The sequence below is a fragment of the Oryza glaberrima genome, chromosome 8 (genome assembly GCF_000147395.1).
Source record: "Oryza glaberrima chromosome 8, OglaRS2, whole genome shotgun sequence".
Classification (NCBI taxonomy): Eukaryota; Viridiplantae; Streptophyta; class Magnoliopsida; order Poales; family Poaceae; genus Oryza; species Oryza glaberrima.
The window spans coordinates 4,419,532-4,440,879 of NC_068333.1; the positions used below are offsets into that span (position 1 = coordinate 4,419,532).

The 21,348-nt window shown below is 41.3% G+C and overlaps 2 protein-coding genes and 2 pseudogenes across 3 annotated transcripts; 1 reads left to right on the top strand and 3 right to left on the bottom strand.

Moving 5' to 3' along the window:
• Window positions 1–3,786: 3,786 nt before the first annotated feature.
• LOC127782050 (uncharacterized) lies at window positions 3,787–5,488 on the bottom strand. The gene is made up of 2 exons (XM_052309119.1): window positions 4,682–5,488; window positions 3,787–3,831 (listed from the first exon to the last, which is right to left on the bottom strand). Exons 1-2 carry the CDS (start codon window positions 5,486–5,488, stop codon window positions 3,787–3,789), a joined length of 852 nt encoding a protein of 283 aa, XP_052165079.1.
• A 2,390-nt stretch (window positions 5,489–7,878) lies between these two features.
• On the top strand, window positions 7,879–12,782 carry LOC127781199 (solanesyl-diphosphate synthase 1, mitochondrial-like). Of its 2 annotated transcripts, none has more exons than XM_052308119.1 (12): window positions 7,879–8,094; window positions 8,343–8,435; window positions 8,620–8,700; window positions 8,836–8,907; window positions 9,049–9,165; window positions 9,255–9,341; window positions 9,796–9,870; window positions 10,152–10,237; window positions 11,188–11,320; window positions 11,418–11,507; window positions 11,699–11,797; window positions 11,909–12,782. In XM_052308119.1, the coding sequence occupies exons 1-12, from the start codon at window positions 8,008–8,010 to the stop codon at window positions 12,086–12,088; spliced, it is 1,200 nt and encodes a 399-aa protein (XP_052164079.1). In that variant the 5' UTR covers window positions 7,879–8,007; the 3' UTR covers window positions 12,089–12,782. The 2 variants fall into 2 exon arrangements, with proteins under 2 accessions (XP_052164079.1, XP_052164080.1); XM_052308120.1 differs by having other exon boundaries at window positions 8,039–8,094; window positions 8,617–8,700.
• A 970-nt stretch (window positions 12,783–13,752) lies between these two features.
• On the bottom strand, window positions 13,753–15,254 carry LOC127783302 (F-box protein SKIP19-like; annotated as a pseudogene).
• Window positions 15,255–17,672: 2,418 nt separating this feature from the next.
• Window positions 17,673–19,590, bottom strand: LOC127783341 (putative F-box/LRR-repeat protein 23; annotated as a pseudogene).
• Window positions 19,591–21,348: the final 1,758 nt, after the last annotated feature.

Genomic DNA, 21,348 nt, shown 5'->3' on the forward strand with positions numbered 1-21,348 from the left:
GAGGAGGAGATGGGGAAGGGAGTTTATAGTGGAGGCGCACATTAGTTTGGGCTTTTTAGGGTTTTTATTACAAGTGGGCTCATATGGGCCTCGATGGTGGGGGTTTTGTTCGTTTTCATGGGCTGGCCCACTAATAACGGGTGGAAAGCCAGGCTTGGACTGGGAAATGAGCTTAAACATAAGCTCGGCTCGGCTCGGCTCAAGCCTTCCAATTGAAGCACATCTCACAATTGAGTACATAATTTGTAAGTATTATTAAAAAAAATAAACAAAACATCGAGAGATGTAAAACTAACACAAGTTCACATATTCAACTCTTCATAATCCACATGATAATAAATCACAAGTTGGTAAATGATAACCCTGTTGAACAATAAAACAATCCACATAACTACATCATATCTCGGCCTCAGCTCCTTTGGCTTTCGAACCGAGCTCATTTGGTCGTTCACAAAAGTACTCCAACCAGGTACACTAAAACAGTGCGATTCAAACACTCCACTAAAAAACTTTTAAAACAAAATAATGCTTAGTATAATTCATCGTTAGGACAGAAATCATGTTGGTTAGCCATATATTAGTCGATAACATGAACAAGATTCCACGTAAAATCATGCCTAGTTAACAGTAAAACACTCTTATCTAAAGGATATTTTTTGAGTACGCTTACTTTCGATCGTCCGATGGAGATCAAAATATCGAACACCCACAACATCCAACTAGCCCTTTCGTTATAAGTGCAAAGGCACATGCATGCAGTTGCCCTTCTCTTGTTATCTCTCCTACACGTGCATCGATATCCATTTCATCTATGACACTATATTTTCAAACTTCAAACTTTTTTTCACTTAAATCATTTACCCAATCTATTGTCTAATTGTAACGCTATGTTCATTACAATTAAATATATCCAACAAAATCACACATGATTATATTAAAATTTCAATGTTTCACATGTGAGAAGTGTATGTTTCGGTCCGAATTCAACATTCTTGCATATTTCAGACTGTTATGTTGCAATCAATTTTTTATTGTTGCACACGGTGTTTATTGGGATGTTTCAACAAGTATTTTGTGATATTTCACTAGTTCATTTATAAAATGTTGCACACTGTGTTATTTAGATGTTTCACTATTTTATTTATACTAGAAAAATGCCCATGCGTTACAACGGGTGAAGGCTATTTTAATCTTATTATTGTTGTACGGTTTAGCTAAGGTTAAATTCACTGTTGGAATTTGCTTAGATATTCTTTTTACAAAATCATGAGCCACAATTAGAGGTCCGATCATCTTAAGTTACCACGCAAGTTTTTTAAAGAGATTTCTTATAGACTCCTTCTGTATTTCTAAAAATGAACAAAATTAAAAACCGACTCAAACACGTATCTGTATTTCCAAAAGCGATTGAACTTAAAAACCGATTCAAACACAGATGACGTACCAAAAGTACTGGCAAAAACATCTTTAATTTTTATAATAGTAGAGATAGAAAAATACCCGTGCGTTGTAACGGGTGAAGGCTATGTTTAATCTTATTATTGTTGAGGTTTAGCTAAGGTTAAATTCAATGTTGGAATTTGCTTGGATATTCTTTTTACAAAATCATGAGCCGCAATTAGAGGTCCGATCATCTTAAGTTACCATGCAAGTTTTTTAAAAAGATATCTTATACGATTCCTTCTGTATTTCTAAAAATGAACAAAATTAAAAACCGACTCAAACACATATATGTATTTCCAAAAGCGATTGAACTTAAAAACCGATTCAAACACATATGACGTACCAAAAGTACCAGCAAAAACATCTTCAATTTTTATAAAAGTAGAGATAGAGATGAAGAAAAAATTATTATGATGGAGTAGCTCATTAAGTGGGTATGACCGTATGAGTACCAAAAATCATGAATAAAACATAAATAAAAATGGAAAGAGAAGAGTAGAAGAAATTAATTTTTGGAAAATCACCAAAGGGATCTGTATTTTATCTGACGTACTATTCAAGTTACCGTTTAGATGGAACTGTTCACCGTGAAAGTGAAGCCACATTGAGAGAGTCTCAGCTGGCCCAGGTGGGCATGACATCCGACGCCACCAAACCCGTGGGCAACTGGCTTGCATGAGGTCCAGCCAGCCTGTGGAAATCCGACGCTCCATCACTCGTGTACATGATGAGACCGAGGCACAGCGTGTGCAGAATACCAAACTGACTCGATATCGCTGACGTACGAAATTCATGACAAAAACATCTTAAATTTTTATAATAGGTAAAGATATGTTGCACATTATGTAATTTGGATGTTTTAATAAGTACTCCCTCCATACTCGTAAAGGAAGTCGTTTTGGATAGCGACACGGTCTCCAAAACCAACTTTGACTTATTGTTCCTATAAAAATATTTATTGAAAAGTGATATATGTATACTTTTATGAAAGTATTTTTCAAGACAAATCTATTCATATAATTTTTACATTTTATATGAAAGTATTTTTCAAGACAAATCTATTCATATAATTTTTACATTTTATATGAAAGTATTTTTCAAGACAAATCTATTCATATAATTTTTACATTTTCAAACTCAACAACTTGAGAGTTATTCATGATTTATATTCCCAAGGTTTGACTTAAACATTGTCCTAAACGAATTCCTTTACGAGTACGGATGGAGTACCATGTGATGTTTCACCGGTTATAACTCGATGTTTCATGTATTATATACCAATGTGTCAATTAGAAATGTAACTATATATATTAGAAATATAATCATGTGAGATATTGTTTTAAATATTTAATTATAATAAATATAATGATGCAATTGAATAATAGATAAGATAATTATTTTTTAAAAAAATGTTTAAATTTTTGTTAAAGGTTGTTTTAGAAAAGAGATTGAATAGATGTAGCATGTCACCTTGCTTGCTGCGCTAATTAATTTTTCTGGAGGTGCAGTGTGTAGTACGGTAGCAGCTCATGGGCCCTCTAAACCTACACGTGCAGCTGTGAATGTGCATCAGGTGAGCGGGCGTTCGATGGTGTAGGTTTATCGGACATCCGATCCGTAGCTGTCTCCGATACTTTTGCTTGGAAAGCTAATAACAATGGAATTTGCATGGTAAACTATGTGTACAAATGCTGGTGTATAGGGACGTAGCACTAAGGAAATTTCCTTTTGAAACCTATAGTTTCTTTGAAAATCAAGATTTTCTTATAATTTCTAAAGAGGGGGGGGGGGGGGTATCTTGATTGACTAAGGATAATTTGTCAAAAAGAATGTGGGAGGCTAGTACTGCGTACTGCTTTCTATCTTACTGAAACAATACATATCTTTTCTTTGATTACCAAATTTCTAGATCTGTGTGGAATGCAACGGAATTTAAACACCTACAAATGTTCAATAGTTGACTTAATGGTCTACAAACTAAACTACACTAAAATTGTTTTTTTTTGTGGGGGTGGGCATTATGTTGGGCTATTTGGCTTTACTGGAATGATGTAGCCTGCAGTGCCAATCTCAATTCCTATTTGCAGGCAATCTTTTAAAAGGATACATTGGGTTCGTCAATGGTTCTTGTTGCTTGAGATAGAGGATGGTGGTAAGTTGAAGGAGAGATACAATTTGTTGGAAGTCATATAGTGTTACACTTCCCTAAACCCGGTTGGAACTTGAGGAAAAGAATAGATGCTTAGCTTCATGTTTTTGTTGTGTTGACATGTTGAGATTGATTGAATGTGTTTTGTAATGAGTGTGAGTCTTAGTGCTTGTTTACTAGTATTCGAGCGAACCTCACACAAGCTTAGAGTTTATGTACTCTTGGTTGAATGTTGATTTCTGTAAATACATTTAGGTGTAGAACCCGGGTTTTAATATGTCGGATGTAAGCCTATTTATCTTCTACTTCTAGGCTTGGGAAAAATAACTGACTGATTAATTCACCTTTGAAATATAACATAATGAATAATGAATATGAACAACTAGATGGTGTCAGTGTAACTAATAAAAAAACCAAAATATTTGAAGAGAAATTCTCTATGCTTGATCATATATTTACTCCAATTTTTCTTGTGCAGACTCGATTCAATATCATGGACGAAAAAGAATAACACTTAAAATAGAAGAGAGTGTGTACATGTTTATAGAAACGCTGGTTTCTTTACCGTGTTTCGTAAAAAGAAGAAAAAGAGTAGAAGATGAGTATAGGTCTTAGCTTACAAGTCACAAACAATCGTAAATAAGTTGAGAGTTTGAGACTAACATAAAAGAAAAAAGCAACGAAATTAACTTGGAAATAATAACACTACTCTGATTCGTTGACCGATCCTGACGAAGACTGATCGCTCTCCTCCGATTCGTTGACCGATGCTGACGTAGACTGATCGCTCTCCTCTGATTCGTTGACCGATGCTGACGTGGACTGATCGCTCCTGATGATCCAGTGTGGCTGTCCCAACTTCCGTTCATGCAAGCAGCTGCCGCCGTCGAGCTCGCCTTGCAGCAATGGCAGCAGCGTCGGCGGCATGGGATTCTTGAGGTGGACCTCGCCGATCTTGTGGCTGACGACGCGGCGGTCCAGCTGGTCTCTCGTCGTGCTCCCGCGGATCACGTACACGCGGTTCCTCCGCACTGTCGCCGCCGCCGCATCTCCGCCGTCGGCGTCGGGGTCGGGGCCGACGACGCCGACGGTGAAGCCGTGGGCCCTGGTGACGAACGCCGCGCGGTCGCCTATGTCCGTCACCGGCGCCCACGCCAGCGGCGGCGACGTCGGCGCGCCCCTGTGCCGCGCGCGGTAGGCGTGGGTGAAGACCTCCCGGATGTCGCTGTCCGCCGCGCGGCGGCGCACCAGGAGGAGCACGTCGTCGGTGGACGCGACGAGGTAGGCGTCGTCGATGTCGTGGCGGCTCGGCGGCGGCGCGATCTCGGCGGTGGGGGCTAGCGTCTCGGCGTCGAACACCATGGTGAGCAGCGACCGCCGCTCGAGCACGAAGAAGAAGCCGCCGCGGTGGTTGACCGTCATCGGCGAGTTGGTCCGCGACCGGTGCACCGGCTTCCACTCGCCGCCGCCGGCCTCGCAGAAGAACACCGTGTCGCCGCGCGCGACCATGACGCCGCGCGGGGACCAGTCCCACGCGAAGCAGTCGTCGGTGCCCACCGCCACCGTGCGGTTGGCGCGTGGCTCGTCGTCCGCGCACGGCGTCGGCTCCGTCTCCGAGAGCGGGATGGGCAGGTCGGGGAGCGGCGTGCGCTCGCCGGTGAACGGGTCGACGAGGTGCGACGAGTAGCGCCAGTTGAGATCCGTGACGAACACCTTCCCGCCGTACGGCGACGACACGTAGCGGCGGCGGCACGCCATCCGCAGCCGCACGTCGCCGTCGTCGCACATGCGCCCCTCGGCGAGGGAGTAAACCCTGTACCCATCAAGCGACGGGAACGCCAAGCACGGCAGCCTCACCTCCTCATCCTTCCCCCTCGGCTCCGGCGGCCGCGCCATGGCCAGCGCCACGCCTCGCAACCACGACGACCCCTCCTCCTCCTCCTCCGCCTTCTCCTCATCGGCGCACGTCGCCGCCTTCTCCTCCTTCTCCGCAAGCAACCGCCGAAACGCCTCCTCGAACACCACCGCCTCCTTCTCCGCCTTCTCCTCATCGGCGAACCCCCGCGGCCAATACGGCGCGGCGAGCGGTGGCGACGATCCATGGCGCGCTCGACGGTAGCGGAGGAACGGCGTGTTCAAGGCGTCCTCCGCCTCGCCGCCGGCGCCGGCGGCCGCGTCGTCGTCCTCCTCCTCCAGCGGCGGCGGCGCCATGCCGCAGACGAACCGGTTCAGCCTGCAGGAGAATCTCGACATCATCTCGGCGAAGTACGACGCGTTGATCTTCACCGAGCAACACGGATCGCTCAACATCTACTGAGGCGGCCTCTCGATCGATCTGCGTGGCGGCTTCGGATGATATCGGCGCGCGGCGGCGTGCGGCGGCGCGGCTCATCTCCGAGACGGATTTGGTTTAGTTCGTAGCCGTGTTGTAACCTGACTCTTGTTGTTACTCCCGTGTTTGAATTTTAGCAGTTTGCCATGCCCGCCGCGTCGCGCGCGCGCGCGAGAGAGAGAGAGAGAGAGAGAGACGGAGGAGAAGTGACGGCGTGGCCTGGCGGCTGGCGCCGCCGGAGTTGTCGGAGGCGATGGGCCGATGGCTGCCGCCGGTGAGGAGCACGACGGCGGCGCCGGAGGAAGCAGCAACGGGGCGCGCGCGGCGAGGGCGACGGTGATGGATTTTCGTGTCCGAATAGGATCGATTTTTTTTCTTTTTCCCTTTTGCCATCTTCGGTTTAGGTGGTGTTTGGATGCAAGACTAAACTTTACTTCATGTCACATCGGATGTTTGACACTAATTTAGAGTATTAACTTATAAAACTGATGTTTGACACTAATTTAGAGTATTAACTTACAAAACTAATTAGATAAATGAGAGCTAATTCGCGAGACATTTTTTTAAACCTAATTAATCCATGATGTTTACTGTAGCATCACATAGACTAATCATGGATTAATTAGGCTCACTAGATTCGTCTCGCGAATTAGTCTAGGGTTATAGAATATGTTTTGTCATTAGTCTATGTGTAATGCTTCTAATTAGTGTCAAACATTCGATGTGTCAGGCACTAAAAAGTTTAGTCCCATCAAACTAGGTTTTGCTATTTCACTTGTGATAGATTGTGCTTCTATTTTTTTAATTTTTGTTCATGAAATCTTCCATCAAGATTCGTAATTTTGATACTTACATATATACTACATCCGTTCAAAAATAAGTACAATCGTAGGTATTCGTGTTTAACGTTTGACCGTCCGTCTTATTAAAAAAATTAAAAGAAAATTAGTCACACATAAAATACTATTCATGTTTTATCATCTAATCACAATAAAATACTAATAATAAAAGTTTTTTTAAAATAAAACGGATGGTTAAACATTAGAGTGCAAAACTATATTTATTTTGGGACGGAGGGAGTACTTAGTTATATAACACTTACACTGAATTACAATACATCAAAATTAAATTTATCAATAATATTTTATCTAGATTTACGATTGTCGACATGTTTGTCTCTTTTTTATTTTACTTAAAATGGGCTATATCCATGATTGAAAATTCTGGAAGATTCAAATTAATAGATTTTTTTTTGAAAAAACACGAATTACTCCTAAACTATTATTGTTGTACGAATTACCCCTCTTAATTTAAAAACTAGATATTTTTCACTCTCAACTTTTCATACAGGACAAATTACCAGTTCATCAACTCCGAAACAGTTTTGATCCTACGTGACACACCCGTGACAATCTAGTTTGCATAAAAAATATAAAAATGATTGGGCTCACTTGTCAGTTCCGCATGAGAGCCCTACCCTTTTTATATTTTTTTTACACTAGACTGCCTCGTAGGAGCAACACGGTTCCAGAGTTATATAGTAGTAATTCGTTCGATATAAAAACTTGATGGTGAAAAATATCTGGGTTTTGAATTGACAAGCTAATTCGTGCCACCACAATAACTCGGATTTAGATTGGGTGACATAGTATTGGCATGTCACAGTGTGACATAGTATAGATCTCAGCCCTCCAAACCAAATTCAACGACTGAGATTCGTCTACGTCATCACGAGTTAAAATTTAACTCCAGTAAAATTTTAACTCCTGAAATTTTACTCTCAATAAAATTTTTACTCCTACGAGTTAAATTTTAACTCGTGATGACGTAGATGAATCTCAGCCGTTAGATTCACCTTGTGACATGCCTATGCTATGTCACTCAATCTGAATCGCAATAACTCAGGGAAAATTCGGACTCCTCTTTTCTTATTTTCTTTCCGATGCTGAATCCAGTTGGGACGAGAATAACCTTGTTGTGGGCCCCACCACCACGGGTCCACAATAGTCCACTCCCCCTCTCGAAACGCATCTCGCCGGCCGGCGGCGGCGCGCGCGCAGCTCCGGCGACCTCCGCGGCCGCCATGCTACTGCCGAGGCGTCTTCCTCTTCTCGCTGGTCTCCTGCGCTCGGCCTCCTCCGTTGCCTCCTCCCTTCCTCCAAACCCAAAGGTGAGGGGAGACGACTAGATGAGGTGCATAACATTTCTGATTCCCCCCCGCCGTGCTAGCCGCTGAATGCGAGAATTTTGCTGCAGCAGCTAACATTTTTTGGGCAGTTTAGGCTTACAATGGCGTCGAATCCCCAATTACTTACTACTTGCTCAAATTAACCCAGATGTATGCGGCATCAGAGTACATTGTTTCTAGCGTGGGAGTTGATTATATGCTTTGACATCACGTTCTTGTTTGTTTCACAGAATGTCTCAGGTAGAGAAGGGTTTCTATGGAGTTCATGGTATTTTCACAGCACAAGGCATCAGACATCCAGAGAAGGGGAGCAGATGGCTAAGGTACAGATAAGCCATGCGATTTAGGTGTTCTATTCTTAAGCAGGAAATTAGAGGCTGTGATCCTGTTAAAACACACATTATGAAGATAAAAAACTTAGGATATTTATTCTGCCAATATAACCATAAATTTCTGTTGTCTGGATCTGATGTCCTGGCATAATCTTTTATTTTTTCTGTATAGTAGGAGCTGCTAGACCCCCTTGCACTGATTAAAGATGAAGTATCTGAAATCTCAAATAGATTGCGCTCAATGGTGGTAGCTGAGGTGAATGCTCTAACAACAATTTTATACTATGAGATGCTATATAAATGTATGATGGCACGAATCCTTCACCATTTGTCTTTGTATCTCCTCATGTGAAAAGATTATCGTTGTATCTATGAAATACATCATGACCAGGTACCGGAACTGACGTTAGCAGCTGGGTACTTCTTCAGAGCTGGAGCTGAAGGGAAAAGAACTTGCCCCACTGTAAGGACAGACTTTAATAAGGGTGTAATTGAATATCTTGTGATTGTGCTGCAGACGCAAGTTACTTATAATATGCATACATGCTAACAATTTACTCCTGCCAATTTCATCATTAGAAGCGCCTGGTCATTGATGTGTCAGGTTCTACTATTGATGGCTTCATCTATAAGCATGGACATGGCTGACCCAATTGTTGGTTCAAAGAATGAGATTCGTGAGAGATATATGCGTCTCGCTGAGATAACTGAACTGATTCATGTATAAGTCCAACCTAGCTGTTTCATTTAACTTTTTACCCCTTCCAGAATTATTTATATCAATGACTTATCTCCTACCTGGCACCTTAGGTAACAAGCCTTATCCATGATGATGTCTTGGATGATGCTAATACCAGGCGTGGCATGGACTCACTGAACTGTGTTATGGGAAAGAAGGTAATATAACAATGTGTTTATAACAAGGATAGTTGATGTCTTATGATATTTGCAACAAGGAAAAAGCAGTTTGACAATATAATCTAATGCTTGTAAGCTTGTTTTGTTGAATGGCAAAATGAAATATGGAAGATGTAATTTGAAAAGTATATCTTGATTCTTGAGCTGGTGGATTTCAGTTTGATAGAACATACTATGTATTAAATAGCACTGATTGAACTACTTTATTTTCACTATTTAGTAGTTCTCACAAGCCAATTATCATCAATCTCTTTTACTCTTGAATGTGCAGGCAAGCCCATTTGTTCTATTATCTGCTTCACAATATCAAATCTCTCCTCTTTCTTTTTGGACACACTTCTTTGTTCAGCACATCTTGATCGCATTTTGATGTATCTAGCTTCCATTTACACAATATATACCAAATAATTAGTGAATCGATGCTCTCTTGCAGCTTGCAGTGCTGGCTGGTGATTTTCTACTCTCCAAGGCATTTTCTACTGCTGCGGTGTCTCTTGACAATGCTGAGGTGTGACTGTTTATCCTTTGTTTGTTAGTGCAATAATCATGTTCCATCCTTATTTTATTCTGTTGTTGATTTCGATACCTAGGATGAAGTTAAGTATACATGTTGATAAATTAAGAAAAAAATAAACAGAGAACCAATTTGTTTTAATTTTGGTGTGTCATCTGCCATGATGCCTTGCATTGTTCTCCATTTCTTGCAACATCAGATTTTATCAGTTGCATTTCAGCATGGACCTTTTGCAGGGCCATAACATCAAGGTTATCCCATTTTTTTCTCTGCAGGTTATATTGTTGCTAGCAACGGCTGTAAATAACCTTGTAACTGGTGAGTTTATGCAGATGAGAATAACTCCAATACAACGTTGCAGGTGCATGTCCAATTCATTAATCACTTTTCTTGGCATTTAAGCTATTCCTGGGCAATGGGACTTTTCCTAGTGATAGAGCGCACAAAGAGCTTGAGAGAAAAATATAGTACTAACTTCATTGTGATGCAATTTATATGTGCTCCACAAGTGAGCAATACTACTTATACCATTCAGTGGCAAAGCCAGGGTTTAGATACAGAGGGGGGGGGGGGGGGGGGCAGCTTGCCAAGTGACAACAGTTATAAAAATTAATGGTGAATATCCCACAAGTTGCATTGCTGTTTTAGAACTACTAAGATAAGAAGCATTGATCTAATGGTTGATAATTCATACATGCTTTAATCCAATGGCAAATATGATTTGATGATACGGCTAAATGCGAGAGTTCTTTTGTAGCAATTAGTGTAATTGGTGGATTGTATCTATATAAAAATAGATGATATAAATAATAAAACTTTTGGGTTGATAGTTTGAAAAAAAAAGATATTTTTGCATAAAAAGCTAGGTTCCAAAAATTCATTGGCAAACAAGTGCATAATAATTCATCGGCAAACAAGTGCATAATAGAGGCAAATGTCAAACCAAGCATGTATACTAGAAAATGATTTGCTACGTGGAAGGAGACCTAATACACCTAAGTCCAACACATAATTAGCATGATTATGAGCTAATCCTCTAGGGAAAGCAATGGCTTGAGGGAGGCCAGGCCTCCCTCCGCCCCTCCCTGGCTTCGCTGCTGATACCATTCATATTTTAAATAGGTCACTTGTGATAAAGTATCAGCTTAAAAAACCTGAGATAGTATTGTTCTAGACAAAAGGGAATAAGGGACTGGAAGAAATTAAAATCAAGTTAGGGTAATCAATTGCATGGCAATCCAATTCCAACACCTCTCTCTCTCTCTCTCTCTCTCTTTAACTTTATTTAACAACTGCTGAATGCATATGCAGCATGGATTACTATTTGCAGAAGTCATATTACAAGACAGCTGCATTGATTTCAAACAGTTGCAAAGCTGTTGCGGTTCTTGCTGGCCAAACAGCTGAAGTTGCGACGCTTGCTTATCAGTATGGCAAACACTTGGTTTGTTATATATATATCCATACTCATTATCTGTTTCTTCTTTTGCTAACCATGAACTACTGACAACTGATGACTTATTTCTGCATTCTCCTGTCAGGGTATAGCATATCAGTTGATCGATGACATCCTCGATTTCACAGGGACATCAGCTTCACTAGGCAAAGGCTCCTTGTCTGATATCCATCAAGTATTATCATCACTCTTGGTCACTATCATATCAAATTCTTACATTACTATTATTGACTGACAATTCCATGTTATTATGTTACGACTAGTGATCTAGTTTTGAGGTTTCTTTGTTGGGTGTACATCAAAACACTGATTTACTTAGTACAGAAGTGTGATATGCAAGGAATAATAAGTGCTTTATCTGAGCAGGGAATTGTGACGGCTCCCATATTGTTTGCAATGGAAGAGTACCCGCAATTGCGCGTAATTGTAGAACAGGGTTTTGATGACCCCTCAAATGTAGACGCAGTTAGTACCGAGACTTTATTTCATTCTTCTTTCTAGTATGGTTCAAAATTATTTGAGTTGTGAAATGCTCTACAGCTAACTAATTCAATTGGGCTCATTTTATTTTCGCAGGCCCTTGCATACCTTGCCAGAAGTAAGGGAATTGAGAGGACAAGGTTACTTGCTGCTGAACATGCCAAATTGGCAGCAGACGCAATCGATGCTCTTCCTGAGAGCAAGGATGGATCTGTGCTGATCTCAAGACAGGCACTCAAAGATCTTACAGAAAAGCTGATCAAGAGAACAAAGTGAAAATATATTTATAATCGATGAGAAGTGCCACTGGGCAGCAGAATCCTTAAAAGATCTCATCATGTTCTTCTTTGTCAAATCATTACAGCTGAAACCTGCAAGCTAAGCTTTGGATGCATGTTCTACTTCTCCAAGTTTTAATGGGTCAGTTTTTTATGGGCTGACTCCATCAGTTCTTTAGGTCTTTAATGGGCTGAATTCTTTCACACGCTAAATTGATTTGCTTGTTCATTTGAATAGGCTCTCACTTGTTAGGCCTTTAACGGGCTGAATTTGTTCCTTTTCAGGCCGTTTCAGGCCGTTTGACGGCCTGATTTTTCTTACTGGGCCTAGTTCATTTCCAAATAGGATTCCTTTAACAGGCTGGATTTTTTACTAGTTGGACCTTTAACGGGCTAATTTAATTTCCTTTTGTGCTTTAATGGGCTGATTTTTATTTCTTTCTAGGCTTGATTGTTTGTTGGAAAAACTACATCAGAGGTCCCTCATCTTATCACCGAATTACAAAATCATCCCTCAATCGAAAAACCAGATATATGACATCTCATAACTTATAAAACCGGGTTACTATGCCGCCAAATCGATGACAGCTAGATAGGATACCAAATATTGTACTTGTGTGATTCTGATGAATATAGAGCAACACCGGCTTCAGACAACAGAAGTAGAGCTATTACCTTCCAGATAAGGGCCCAAACGTGTCTCCATCTCTTTTATTTCAATCTCGCATATACCCTGCTACCGATGATCTCCATACCATCCAAATTCCGTACTCGTGACATCAAACGTCGACAGTAACATAGACCGTGTTTAGTTCGCACGCAAAAACTTTTCACCCTATCGCATCGAATGTTTGGACATATGCATGGAATATTAAATCTAGACAAAAAAAAACTAATTACAGAGATTGCGTGTAAATTGCGAGACGAATCTTTTAAGCCTAATTGCTCCATTATTTGACAATGTGGTGCTACAGTAAACATTTGCTAATAACAGATTAATTAAGATTAATAAATTCGTCTCACAATTTATAGACGGAATCTATAATTTGTTTTGTTATTAGTCTACCTTAATACTTTAAATGTGTCCGTATATACGATGTGACACGTCAAAACTTTTTTCCCCTCGAACTAAACAGGGCCATAGGACTTGATGGGACACAAATATATCGAATTTGGACATGCTTATATCCAGATTAATTGTGTTAAGATATGTCTCATCTTCTAGATTGCTATATTTTGGGACGGATGAAGTAGTTTGAAATTTGGGAGTTTAATGCAACCTCGATTGTCTATACCATTCACTTTTCTTCCATCGCCAGATTTGATCGTGGTTTTTCTTCAATTTCAATCATCATTTCAGACGGTTCATCAGTACATCTCAATAGGGCAGCTCATGAGAACACACTCAATACCAACCATTGCTTCTACTCACATCTCCAATAAGGCAATAACAGATGCAACGACTATCCAGCTATCATATAGTAATAATAAGTTAATAAAGGCGAGAAATTCACAAGGTCATACAAGCAACACAAGCTTGCCAGCAAAAGCAAAAGACTTACCCCAGGATATATACACACACAAACATAGCCCTACTGTAACGATTCTAATTAACCTCCAAATACTAACATCCTGTATTGGTTAAACAAGGCTATAAGAAGATCACAGAGAATAGTAATCATGGTACATAGTGTAAACGTTGGGGTCATCACAATATACATCCTTTGAGTCGACGCAAGACTCAGGGGATGAGAGGCCAGAGTAGTCTTCGTAATAGTCGCCATAGCTACCATCCTCTATCTTGGCCTCGGCCCGCAGATTCTCAACCTCGGCTTCCCAAAGATCATGTAGAGTGATCCCATCATCTTCGCCTTCGTTTTCCCCAATGACACGGAGATCTGGACAGTTAACATGAGGCCATTGTCCAGGCAACCAGACATGTTTGATCTTTGCGCAGCGAGCTCGGAGCTGATCATCAACGTGGATTTTGTAGCAGTCGGAAAGGTCGAGGCACTCAAGGTGGGGGCAGCCATCAAGGATGGCGTACACCCCTTTGTTGGTCAGGTTGTTACCTGAAATCTGAAGAAGCCGTAGCTCGTGCATGTTTTCTGCTATGGCAAAGACATCCTCATTTCGCCTTGCCTCCCACTGCTCGAAAGGTTCTTCATATTCATCATCATCCTCATCCTCATCATGATGCTTCTTCATCTCATCCTCCATCGCATCATAATCAAAATACGGCATATGGACTCGTAGACGTTTCAGCTGTGGGCGAACAATGCCAACATATTTGAAAAAATCTGCTGACATTTTATGATGCGAGCACTCTATCTCCTCTAGAAGTGGACACCTAGCAGCAAGCGTAGCCAATGACTGCCCCCAAACAAATGTGCATGCAATTAGCCGAATGCTCTTCAGTGTACTACTGGCCCTGTGGAGATAAGGACAAAAAATGACAGCAATCAATTAAACTGAGCAATGTTACTTAATAAATCCTTAAATATTTCAAATTGTGTAGCTCATATTTTTCTCCTAAAAGCCAAGAACTTGTGCTAATGCACCTCCACAAACATCAATCTATATATTGTAGCTCTCTGCCAGCCATAAACATACAAACCTTTTTTAATTTTAATTTGCAAGGAAGAAACATGCAAATCTAACTTCACGGTGATAAAATAAAGCCTAATTTAACATCGTACTATACATATGCAATCAGTTTATATATTAAGCTAGACAACGCTTAAGTCTGAAAGCTTAATACGGTCCACATAAATTGCTAAAAGCTCCAACTTCTTAAACCAGGAACTGAATATAGTATTGGGAAAACAATACCTGCTCACGATGTAATCCAAGAGTTCACAAGTAACAAACTTCTGAGCCCAGAACGACTCCATCCGTCCATCGGAGCGGTCTATTGCCGCTTTTGCCATCGCACACAGTATGTCTGTTCCCTTTGAGAAAATCACCTTGTGGCGTGTCATGTCCACGAACCGCCACAGTTCAGGTGACTTTGAAGCCGCCAACCATGAGTGGCACACAAAGCTAGCACCCATCAGAATCTCAACAGTCCCAAGTTTCATGAAGACTGCAGAAAGTGCATCCACTGGAAGCTCGGACCAATCTCTGTTAGTATCAGGTAAGGGATCACCTGGGTCCACCTCCATCGTGCAAAACAAAGCCTACAAATGAGGGTATCATCAGTGAGAAATCGGAATATGAAACGGAGGAAGTAGCTAATAAGCGCAATGGTTCATAATCATAATTATAGCTGAGATAATCGGTTGGCACACGCTAAGTCTCAGTGGATAAATTTTACAGTAAGGCTATTTAGATCCAAAGTTTGGATTCAAACTCCAGTCCTTTTCCATCACATCAATATGTCATACACACACAACTTTTCAGTCACATTATTTCTAATTTCAACCAAAATCCAAACTTGCCACAAAGTATATGTGGAGCCTGTTCGGCTGCCCTGCCTGGGAGGGATTGCAAGTCTGCAACTGATTCTTAGTCAACGAGATCATGCTTACCATGCCCCAAGTGCCATGATAGTGCGGTGTCATTTGCTGATGGATTTCTCAACCCATTGCGCTTGAAGTTTTCTTTGCCTATGAAGCAGTGAAGCACCATGAACAAATGGAGAACTGAAAAGGCCGCAGATGGGGGCGCTAACCGCATGGGCCACATCACCAAAAAAATTCACTACTGTTCGATCAAGTTCTGACTAGCAAGTTGTACGGCTACGATCTATTCAAGTTGTGTTTAAGGTCTGCGCGCCACCGCCACGTAATTATTCATATCTGTGAACCTTTCTTACCCCCACCCGTGCCCTACAGACACGCCAGCCCAGGCTTTGCGTAGTTCCTGAAATTAGAAAGAAGTTTGAGAAAAGTTAGTAGTTTGGAAAAAAAATTAGAAGTTTACGTGTGTAGGAAAGATTTGAATGTAATATGATGTGATGGAAAGTTGGGAGTTGAGAGTTAGGGGAAGGTTTGGTGTGAACTAAACAGGGCCCACTGGACCAACCCCTCCATCCACCCTCAATCCCACCCATCCCCCTCCCGCCCACCCCCGGTAGGCCCCACTCCAACGACAGTAGGGGCACCTCCCGTGCCTCCTCACTAGTCCTCCAACATTGACCACGACGTCCCCAACCACGCTTGTGCTGGTGGTGACGAGGACCCTATATATGCTCCTGGTGACGGCCATGGCCGGCAGATCCAAAACGCTCTAGAAGGTGAGTTACTCTCTTCCCTGATCGCTAAAGCGCGCCGCGAGACACAAGGATTCGGTCGTTGGCTGGTATGCTCACGAACATGGAATCTCCTGAGGAGCATTTGGGCGCCCATACAACATGCGGAATGACATAGCGAACTCGCACGACATCGAAGACAAGAAGTTAGGAGGAATTAGGCGGGAGGCTTACGCAGCCGACGCTGAGGGTGAGACGAGGTAGCTTATCATGGCCATGCAGCCAGGGTGGGCCTCGGACAATGACCTCACGCCTATCCCAACGGCCGCCACCCTTCTCCCCATCAACCGTCGCGCGACTCTCGTACCAGCCGCCACCCTTCTTCCCGGCTGTCACCAGTCGTGCTAGATGTCTAGATTGACATGGGAAGAGAGGGGAGAGAGGTGAAACAAGATTGAGTTGTTGAAATGTGGAGCTCATATGGATCCCTCACTTACTCAGCCGAACTGAGAAAAATATTATCTCGGGACCTAATATGACCTATTTTTATAAGATTAAAGATGTGTTATATCTACAATTCTGGTTTAGAGATTTATTGGTGTCTTTTTTTTTGTTTTACATGCTAGGCAATTGGCGAGTCTACAGACGTACAAAGTAAAATGCTTATCCATGCATTTGAAACTTGTAAAAAATGGTTCCTTAAAAAAAAGAAAAATCTGTAAAAATGTGGTTAATAGCCGGCTTCTAGTATAATAACACTGCTGAAAACTACAAAATTAGAAGAAAAAAAATGAATCCGTAAAAAAAGAAGAGAAGGAAACACTGCTAACAAGTGTTCAAGAATCAGAAATATAACTTTATATACTGACATTGAAATGATCAGTAAATCAAGAGACACCAACGCAATACATTTGCACACCAGAGACTCGTTTGAACATAGAAAATTAAGCAAACGCCAAACGGAAGAAATAATTGTTGAGAATATGATGCTAATGAGATGAGCACAGCTCACAATACACTAACATAGCCATTATATTGCTTGCATACACATCTCCAGCTAACAGTCTAACAGATGCAGGTAGAGACTTGTCCAACTACTACATAATAGTAAGCTTAAGCTAATAAAGCACACAAAGTTCATAAGGTCATAGAAGCAGCACAGCCTTTGCCAGCAAACCAAAAGGCCTACTTCTACAGATAACAGGGTATATATCATCACCATTCTAACCTCCCAAAACACTAATACGGTACTGATAACAAATACTGCAGGTGACACACCCTACGTTAGTTAAACAGCACGTACGCTGGGAAGATCATAGCTATTATTAACCATGGACCATGGAAGACACTGAAAAATATGGAAAATATTGGGGTCATCAGGCTACGTTCTTCAAGTCGACACGGGGGTCAGGGGACGAAGGGACTTGGTCGTCGCCATAGGTACCATCCCCCATCTCCATGTTCTCAAGCAGAGAGCGAGCGAGACCTCTGAAAAGATCAGCCATAGTGACCCTCTCACCGATGGCACGGAGATCTGGGCAGTCACCATCATGAGACCGTTGCCAAGGCAACCTGACATGTTTGATCATCGCGAAGCGAGCTTGGAGCTGACAATCGACGTAGATGTCGTGGCAGCTAGAAAGGTCGAGGCACTCGAGGTGGGGGCAGCCATCAAGGATGGCGCGCACCCCTTTCTCGGTCAGGTTATGACCTGCAATCTGCAGAAGCCGTAACTCATGCATGTTTTCTGCTATCGCGAAGGCATCCACATTCCGCCTTGCCTCCCTCTGCTCGAAAGGTTCCTCGAATACCTCACCACCCTCCTCAAGGACATGCTTAATCAACTCATTCTCCAGCTCATCCTGATCAAAATAGTGCATATGGACTCTTAGGCGCTTCAGATGTGGGCGAACTCTGCCAACACATTTGAAAAAATCTGCTGGCATTTTATGATATGAGCACTCTATCTCCTCTAGAAGTGGACACTTAGCAGCAAGCATAGCCAATGATTGCCACTGAATAAATGTGCATGCAACGAGTCGAATGCTCTTCAATGTACTGGCCCTGCATAGGCAATTAAAGAAAATGAGATACGACAATAAACTAAACCAAGCAATGCCAATTAATAAGTCCTGAATATTTCATTTTGCATAGCGCACATTTTCTGTACTCCTTTAAAAGGCTCTAGTGGTGGCAGCAGTGAATCTGCCACCCCAACTACTCCATTGTAAATTTCAGAGTGAATAAAATTTACAAATAACCACTTAAATTTCTGAATATTAAAAAAATCAAATCTAAATGGATAACGACATATAAAACCAAATTAAGGTGAATATTCTCCATAGGGAAAAGATGGGTAATTCATTTGATAAATAATATGCACTTATTTATTTTAGTCAATAATATAATATATTTTGTTTTATCCGTAGCAAAATATGGCACTACAGCCAGTCAATTAGTTTTCCTGAAAGCCAAGAAACTGGGCTAAGAAACTTGTAGCAGCTGGCTAACCATAAACACTAAGGCTGTGTTCGCACGACCTAGTTCCCATCCGGAACAGTGCACGCAGAAAACAGAACGGTCCATTAATGCGTGATTAATTAAGTATTAGCTTTTTTTTTTCAAAAATGGATCAATATGATTTTTTAAGCAACTTTTGTATAGAAATTTTTTGCAAAACACACACCGTTTAGCAGTTTAAAAAGCGTGCGCGCGGAATACGGTGGAGAGGGGTTGGGAACCCTTGGTTCCGAACAGACTCTAAATCCTTTTTTTCATTTTGCAAGAAATAAAAATGCAAACCTAACTTGACAGTGATAAAATAAAGCCTAATTCAGCATCGTACTGTACATATGCAAGCAGTTTATTAAGCTAGACGAGACTTAATTCTGATATCTCAACATGGTCCATGTAAATCGCTAAAAGCTCAACCTCTCAAACCCAGAACTGAATATAGCATTTGGGAAACAATACCTTCTCACAATATAATCCAAGAGTTCACTAGTGACAAACTTCTGGGCCCAGAATGACTCAATCTGTCCATCGGAGCGATCTATCGCTGCTTTTGCCATCGCGCACAGTATGCCAGTTCTCTTTGAGAAAATCACCTTGTGGCGCGTCATGTCCACGAACCGCGACAGTTCAGGTGACTTTGAAGCTGCCAACCATGAGTGGCACACAAAGCTTGCACCCGTTAGAATCTCAACAGTCCCAAGTTTCGTGAAGATTGCAGAAAGTGCATCCACTGGGAGCTCAGACCAATCCCTTTCGCTATCAGTATCAGGTAAGGGGCTTGGCACCGCCTCCATCGTGCAAACAGGAGCCTACAAATGAGGGTATATATCATCAGTGACAAAATCAGAACTTGGAAGGGAAACTAAAAATGGTTGTGAGTTCTAGCAGACATGAGTTATTATAGTAGTAGTATCACTAAAATGACCGAGGGACGTTGTAGACTTGTAGTACACGAGGCCTTCCAGATCAAAGTTAATTGTTTTGTTTCCGCCATCAAATTCCTCATAGAAATCAAACTTTGATGATTCTATTTGTAATAATCGGTCACAAGTTATGTGATCCCACAGAAAAGAGACCCTTCTTCATCATACCAGATAATGTAACTCAACAAGGAATACTAGCTAGGATCATAAAACAATTGACACTGGCAATTAGAGGTCTCCAACCATTTTCTGGATCTACGGCCACTTACTACAACCGTTCATTTTAAAAATTTACCAAAAAACCTTCAAAATAATATGCTAAGAAAGGTTTCTTTTCAAAAAAGAAAAAAAACGAAATATCTGTTGGCTGTTGCTCCTGTAAGGAATCGAGAGATTTCTAAATGTACGAAGTATGATGGATGCTAACTGAAAATAAACTTGTTAATTAGCCACTTCAAGAGGAACCTGCAAGATTCTTTTTTATAAATACAAAGAAAAACTGCAAGAATCTCGTAGCCAAATGCCGAAATGCCCACAAACAAATCGAAAAAAAAAACCTAAGGAACATCCCAAGCTATGCTCTTCAACATCATAAGTTACTTATAGAGACCTTGTCACAATAAACAGGGGGGAAATCTGCTGGCTAGCTTTTGACCGCAGAAATTAGTAGTAAAAAAATCAATCTCCCCCTTCTCACCACTCCTGCGGAACACTAGGAATAGGAAACTAGGGTATCGGCAACTTTCGAAGAATAGGGAACGGAATGGAACGATCCTTGACGCAGCTAGGTGATCAGTTACCTTCGCCAGCGGCGAGCTACGCGGCGGTGGCCTCTTCTGCTCCGGGCAACACGGTGGTGTAGGCGTGTAGCAAGGGTTTGGAGCAAAGGAGGCTCCGATGCTAGCTAGACACCGAAGGTGAAGGGGTGGTTTGTTTTTGCCATTTTCACCTTTTTGTCCCCCTCTCGAGTTGGTCAGTGGAAGAACCTTCCGGATTCCTATTTGTTTTGACATTTTTACCCTACCACAATGGTTTAATCAAAGGCTTTGTTATTTGATTGTGTAGGAAATGAAATACTTTTTTAAATATATTTTTATATTGAGAATGATATGTAAATATGAAATACCCAACCAAACATGACTTTTTTTTTCTCTTCATTCGCTCTTTTTTTTACTTGAATACCTTCCTAAAATTTTTGGTATCCAGTCTCATTGTTTAATCTTGAGCTTATTAGCTGCAAGTAAAAAAAATAAAAGTTAAATTTGATTTTCTAATCATAGTTTACTTTCTAGCATAAACTTTTGAGTTATTAAGAACACATAAAAAGCTTTGTCTATAAATTACTTTGGTAGCTAATAAGCACGAGGCTCGTTGGTTGCCCATATTCCCTTATAAGTCAAAACAGTTTATCATGGAATAAAAATTAATTTATAGGTAAAAATTTTATATATTTATTCGTAGAGATTAAAAAGCCAATGTTAAAACAATTACATTGAAAATATGTTAAAATCAACTTCAAGTTTAAGTTTGAAAATTTAAATTTTAGCTTTTGCTTTAGCTTATTATGCTAACCGATGGGGCTCCACAACGGTTCATAACCATAGTTATAGGCAAGATAATGGGCTGTCT